The sequence below is a fragment of the Aquarana catesbeiana genome, linkage group LG01 (genome assembly GCF_042186555.1).
Source record: "Aquarana catesbeiana isolate 2022-GZ linkage group LG01, ASM4218655v1, whole genome shotgun sequence".
NCBI lineage: Eukaryota > Metazoa > Chordata > Amphibia > Anura > Ranidae > Aquarana > Aquarana catesbeiana.
In genome coordinates, this window is record NC_133324.1 from 554,374,707 (window position 1) to 554,380,706 (window position 6,000).

The window sequence follows — 6,000 nt, forward strand, 5'->3', positions numbered from 1 at the left end:
GACTGCAGTGTGTGAGAGCTGATAGGAGGAAAGACACAGTGTCACTGGCAGCTGGGCCAGCATAGTGTCATTGTCTGGCTGCCGCCAACATCCTAGCTGGCAAAAATGCTGCACTGCCAGAACCCTAGATGTTAGCAAGGCCACCAGCACACCAAGCCACCAATAAAAACATAGCAGGTAGGAGAGAGAGAGAAAGAGTGAGCGAGTCTTTGCTTCAGAATATATTTTTTTATTATTTTCAAGAAGTCTAAAAACGGACAAGAGCCATCTAGCCCACACACCCACTCTCCCAGACATGCTCACTAAACAAGGGGCAGGGACAACTGAGCAAAACCCAACGCCCACAAATTGGGCTTCTATCAGGGGAGGTGCAGAGAAACTGAAAAGCAAGGATGAAAAATAAAAAACCCTCTCACTCCTCTTTAGCAAGTAGACAAGGATCCTTGTGCCTCGAGGGACCACGGATTTAGGGCAGCGTTTCCCAACCTTATTCCTTAAAAACCCCAAAAGACCATGATTTGGGAATTTCCCTTAGGGCCCTTTCACACTGACAGCGCCCGGGCGTCGGCGGTAAAGCGCAGTTAGTTTTAGTGACGCTTTATCGTCATTTTTGCGGCTCTTTTAACCCCCGCTAGCGGCTGAATAAAGGGTTAAAAGCACCGCTGCTCATTGAATTCAATGGGCAGGGGCGCTTTAGGAGGAGCGGTGTATTCGCAAAGAAGCGCTGACATCTTGCCAGCGCAGCGCCCCAGTGTGAAAGCACTCAGTCTTTCACACTGGAAAGCAGAGGAGGCTTTTTTCAGGTGCTATTTTTAGCGCTAAAGCGCTTGAAAAACGCCTCCAGTGTGAAAGGGGTCTTAGGGGGGTGGCCTGGTTGGAGTCCAGGCAGAGGTTGCCACTTCATTCACCTGTCCAGGACATCCTAGATGTGCGACTTCCAGGGGCTACCCTTTTTTCTCTTGATCCCTTAGATAAAATAGCAGTCTTAAAGTGGTTGTAAAGTCTCAAGGTTTTTCACCTTAAAGCGGAGTTCCCACTGTTAAAAATTTTCTTTTTTAGGATGAATATCTTTTGTTTCTAACGCTTTATAGCGCTCATGTTTCTGTGCTGAATCGGCGCTCGATTGCCGATTTCATAGAGGAATAATATATCTTATATTTTTCTTTCCTGGCAGTTTCCATAGTGCTTGTGGGCATGTGAAGCCCACAAGCACTATCTTCCGGGCTCTGGTGCAGCTGAGCGACCAGCATGCGCCGCCCCTTTTCGCGCTGCACCGCACCGTACACTTCTGACGTTGCCATCAAAATGGGTGTCGGAAGTGCCGCTCCCGTTGTGATGGCAACAAAGCCATCGGCACTGCCCACTGACTCCTGGGAAATGATGACAAGCATCTCCCAGGAGCACAGGAGACGAGGGAAATTACATCAGGCGCAATGGAGAGGAAGAGGCAGATTACGAGGGACCCCCTAGCAACAGACATAAAAAGGTGAGTAAAAAAAAAAATTTTTTCCAAATGTTAATTGTATTTAATACAGCTTAATATTGCAAAATAAATTATATGAGTGGAACTTCGCTTTAATGTATTAAGGTGAAAAACCTTCTTTGCTGCAGCTGCCCCCCTTTTTCTTACCCGAGTCCATCCGATCCAGTGATGTGAACGAGCCTAGCGGCTCCAGCCACTGTCTCTCAGTTCATTGGACAGATGGATAGCAGCAGGAGCCCTTGGCTGCCGTCAATCAAATTCAGTGACATAGGAGCAGGGCTGAGTCCCTCTGTCTGTGTCAATGGATGCAGCAGCGAGACTCGGGAACGAGCCAGCATGGGTGCCCACATATAAAACAGCTTTCTGTGGGGGCACCCGATGAAGGGGAGGAGCCAGGAGCACCGGCAAGGGACCCCAGAAGAAGAGGATCAGGGCTGCTCTGTGCACCAAGCAGGTAAGTATACCATGTTTATTATATACATTTTAGTTTATAAAAAATAAAAATTACTACAACCGCTTTAACCACTTCAATACCAGGCACTTTCCACCCTTCCTGCCCAGGCCAATTTTCAGAGCTATCACTTTTTAAATGACAATTGCGTGGGCATGTTACATTGTACCCAAACAAAATGTTCATCATTTTGTTCCCACAAATAGAACTTTATTTTATTGGTATTTGATCACCTTTGCGTTTTTTTTTTTTTTTGCTAAACAAAAAAAACTAAAGTTTTGAATACACAAAAAAGGTTTTGTTTCTGTTATAAAATGTTGTAAATACGTTTTCTACTTTACTGATGAGGCTGTACCGACTCTCACAGAAAGGCTGCACTGATGGGTACTTATGGGTGGCACTGATGGGCATCATGTCTGGGCACTGACTACCATCCCTGGTGGTCCAGGGTGGCATACCTGGTGGCCATCCATATTCAGCATCCCTGGTGGTCCTGGGCGGGCATCCACAGGGCACTGCGCTGATAATCAGCGTAGACCCCTCCGTCAGGAGAGCAGCCGATCAGCTCTACTCGCGTCTGTCAGGTTTTCCTGTTTACACTGATCAGCCGTAATTGGACACGGCTGATCACGTGATAAAAAGAGCCTCTGCCAGAGGCTCTTTAAAGAGATTGGTGTTACGGTCAGACTGACACGCCACCGATCGCCGGCTGTTATCCTGAAAGACATCATATGAAGTCCAGTCAGGATAACAACCACTGCCCAGCCATCATTTTGCTATAGGCTGGACAGGAAGTGGTTAAATACCAAGTCAATGACACAGATTTAAAGCAGATGTGTAAAGCGAAGGAATCCTTTAAACATAATCTGTTGGGGGTACTTGAGGACCAAGAGCATTTGGATAATTTAGCTTTATTAAATTGAACAGCAATTTGCTGGAAGGGTGGGGAGGTAGCCTGCTTGCTCACAGTCTGTTGTACAATGCCTTTGTTCCACTTTAAAGTGTAGGAATTTAAAGAGGAAGTAAACCCTGATGGGTTTACTTCCTCTTTTTTTTCCCTGCAAAGGTAAAGCATAATGGGCTACTATTCATCGCATAGTAGCCCATTATGTGTCACTTACTTGACACAGGAGCCTGCAATGTCACCACTGTCCCCTCTTTCCAGGTATCGCGGCTAAAGCGCTGTGATTGGCCGGAGCCACGGTGACGTCACTCCCGCACATGCGCACTGGTGCTGCCACTAACGGCATGATCGCCGTTAGAAACGCCACGCTCATGCAGGTTTAGGAGATATTTCTTGCACCTACAGGTAAGCCTTAATCTAGGCTTACCTGTAGATAAAAGTGGTCTGTAAGGTTTACAACTACTTTAAGAAAAAAAAATAATATATATTTATACTCACCTAGTTGGAAGCAACATCGCTCCCCTGTTGTCTCTACACTGAGAAATGAGTGAACAAAAGATGGCTGATAGCGCAGTTCTTGGGTCCACTCTAAGCACAGTGGCAGCTATCAGTCACCACTCTGGGCTCTGCCCCTTCAGCGTTCACCGGAGTGCCGGGCTATAGAGGTGGGGGTGGCTGGCTCAGGCTCTAAGCGGCACACTGAGAGGCTGCGCCATCTGCCAGTCAGGCACCTGGGTGGATCCCAACATTAAAGGAGAAGCACAACCAAAGCTTGTTTGGCTGTACTTCTCCTATGGATCACAGGAGTGCAGTTTATTCTGCACTCGTGACCCATTTTCAGCAGACAGCGGGCTAAAGCCCACTGTTGGCTTAAGTCACAGAGTCGCTTCAGGCTCAGAAAAGATTGCAACCATATGGTCGGGATTTGCCCACATGCCTGGACTGGCACCTGGATCAGCAAGCTGTTGAAAGCCTGAGCTGGTTGCTCCCTCTACGGATTATCCTTCCAGTGAGCGCTGGAGAGACAGAGCAGACAGCGATGACTGACAGTCACCAGCTCTCTGCTCAGGGAGCCCTGAGAACTGAGTGATTGGCATTGTTTAATCACTCAGTTCTCAGCCTTACAGCAAGCGGGGGGGGACGCGCAGACGAAAATAAAAAAATAAAAACAAAAATTCCCATACTTCTCTTTTAAAGTCGTATCTTGCCAGGACTTGCTGAGTGACGTCAGCTGACTTCAGCCCTCTGACGGATGAAAACGGGTCACAGGAGGGTAGAAAAGTGTACTACTGTGATCTACAGGAGATGTAGGGACAAAAGTAACTTTGACCACACTTCTCCTTTAAGGGTGGTGGTAAAATTCTGACTCAACCGTCTAGGTTTAACAACCAAAAGCGTACGTGACATAACCAGATCTGTTGTAAAGGATTTATATATATATATATATATATATATATATATATATATATATATAAAATAAATAAATAAAATAAGACGGCCTGGTCACTCCATACAGTATTATGGGCACATACACCACTTTCCATAGACCTTGGCTGAATGTGAACATACAAAGTGGATGAATAGGATTGTGTAGGGAGCAGCACAGAAAGCTGAGAAGTTGGAGGCACTTTGGTGGTGGTGGGTGCCAGGCCAGGTCAGTGTCTAGTAGGCAGGGAATGCCTTATAAGGAGGCTCAGGCAATTAAGAGAAGAGCCCCCAATGGGGACTAGGACCCCATCCCCCAGCCCCACATTCCACACACAGCTACTGAGGAAGAGGTCACCCAACTCCTGCTCCTTGCCCCATGTACCTGGCAGTTCTGGTAGCTCTCAAATGCCCGTAGGGCGCTGTCGGTGAGCTTGACGTGGAAGACAGAAACCCTCCCTCCGACCCTTCCACAAGACAGCCCGTAACTCCGCTCCTCCTTCAGCGCCGCCATCTTAACAACACCATTCCTACCACCACCGCTGCTCACCCGACGCGCCCCGCCTTCTACATTACATTTTTAAGCGCCCCTTCCAATTGGCTGCAGAAAATGTCCTTTACTTTAAGGGACCAATGATAACCTTCTTCGGACGTTACAGGCCTTCTTAATGCTGATTGGTTTCAGTGAGCGGAAGAGGGCGTGGCCTTCAAGTTCCGTTTATTGCAGTCTGGAGGAGCTCCTGTTATAGAAATGATTGGCGGGCGATCGAGCTGCTAGTTCCGCCCTTTCAGTGAACTTCGCGTATCATTGGTGGAAATGGAGGTGGGCGTGGCTTTCTAGTTGACGTTCGCGTCGTTGAAGGGGCGGGCTATGCAAATAAAAACATGTGAAGCAGCCTGACAGATGAGAGATCAGCTGGCTCGTAGTGTCAGGAATGTGCGCAGGGAAACTGCACGCCGCTTTGTTTAACTACTTCCTGGCCGGGGATGGGATTTCAGGGAACAGTGAAGAAGGCCTGTCTCTAAGCACATGAGAAGTACAGCAATCTAAGGCCTCATGTACACAGGGGATGTTCCAACCATGCTGCCAGAAGGCCTCGAATTTCACTTATTTGTGTACTTTAGGGCTTATTTACACGTGCTACATATGTGATATTTGGCACACTTTTTTTAACCACTTCCCTACCAGGCCAGTTCTGGCGCTCCTCTCCTAGACTCCTACATGTAAAAATCATGACTTTTTTTGCAAAATAATAAAATGGTGGTCGTTGCAACTTTTTATGTCACGCGGTATTTACGCAGCAATTTTTTTAATGCATTTTTTTGGAGAAAATAAACCGTTACATGAATTTTAACAAAACAAAACACCAAAGTAAGCCCAATTTGTGTTTACAACTGCCAGGGCCGGACCTGATGTCATTGCATTGTGCCTAGCCTCCAAAGATCATAGAGACTGCTGGGGACTATCTGGTCCACATGTTTTCTCTATGGTGAACTTCCTCCACCTGCGGATTTCTTCTGCAGCTTGCCGATCACACGGGCAGGCCATTCGAAGAGTGACAGAAGCGGGGGGGGGGGGTAGTCCCCTCCCACCTCCTGTAAAAAGAATCAAGCGGTAAAACAGCCACTATGGTTGGTTTTACAGTGCAGGGAATCGCCGGCAGAAACAAATGATATCTGAATGATGCCTGCGCCACTCAAAGCCCAAAATGTCATATGATGTACTGCAGGCAGGAA

At 47.4% G+C, this 6,000-nt stretch overlaps 1 protein-coding gene across 2 annotated transcripts in view; it reads right to left on the reverse strand.

The window, feature by feature from the left end:
- Positions 1–4,842, reverse strand: part of ELL (elongation factor for RNA polymerase II) — a 152,094-nt gene extending 147,252 nt beyond the window's left edge. The window contains exon 1 of one of the 2 annotated variants that reach the window (XM_073595957.1): positions 4,649–4,842. In XM_073595957.1, coding sequence (XP_073452058.1) covers positions 4,649–4,777 — 129 coding nt within the window. In that variant the 5' untranslated portion in view covers positions 4,778–4,842. The remainder of the gene's footprint in view (positions 1–4,648) is intronic. The other variant, XM_073595963.1, reaches the window with a different exon arrangement.
- Positions 4,843–6,000: the final 1,158 nt, after the last annotated feature.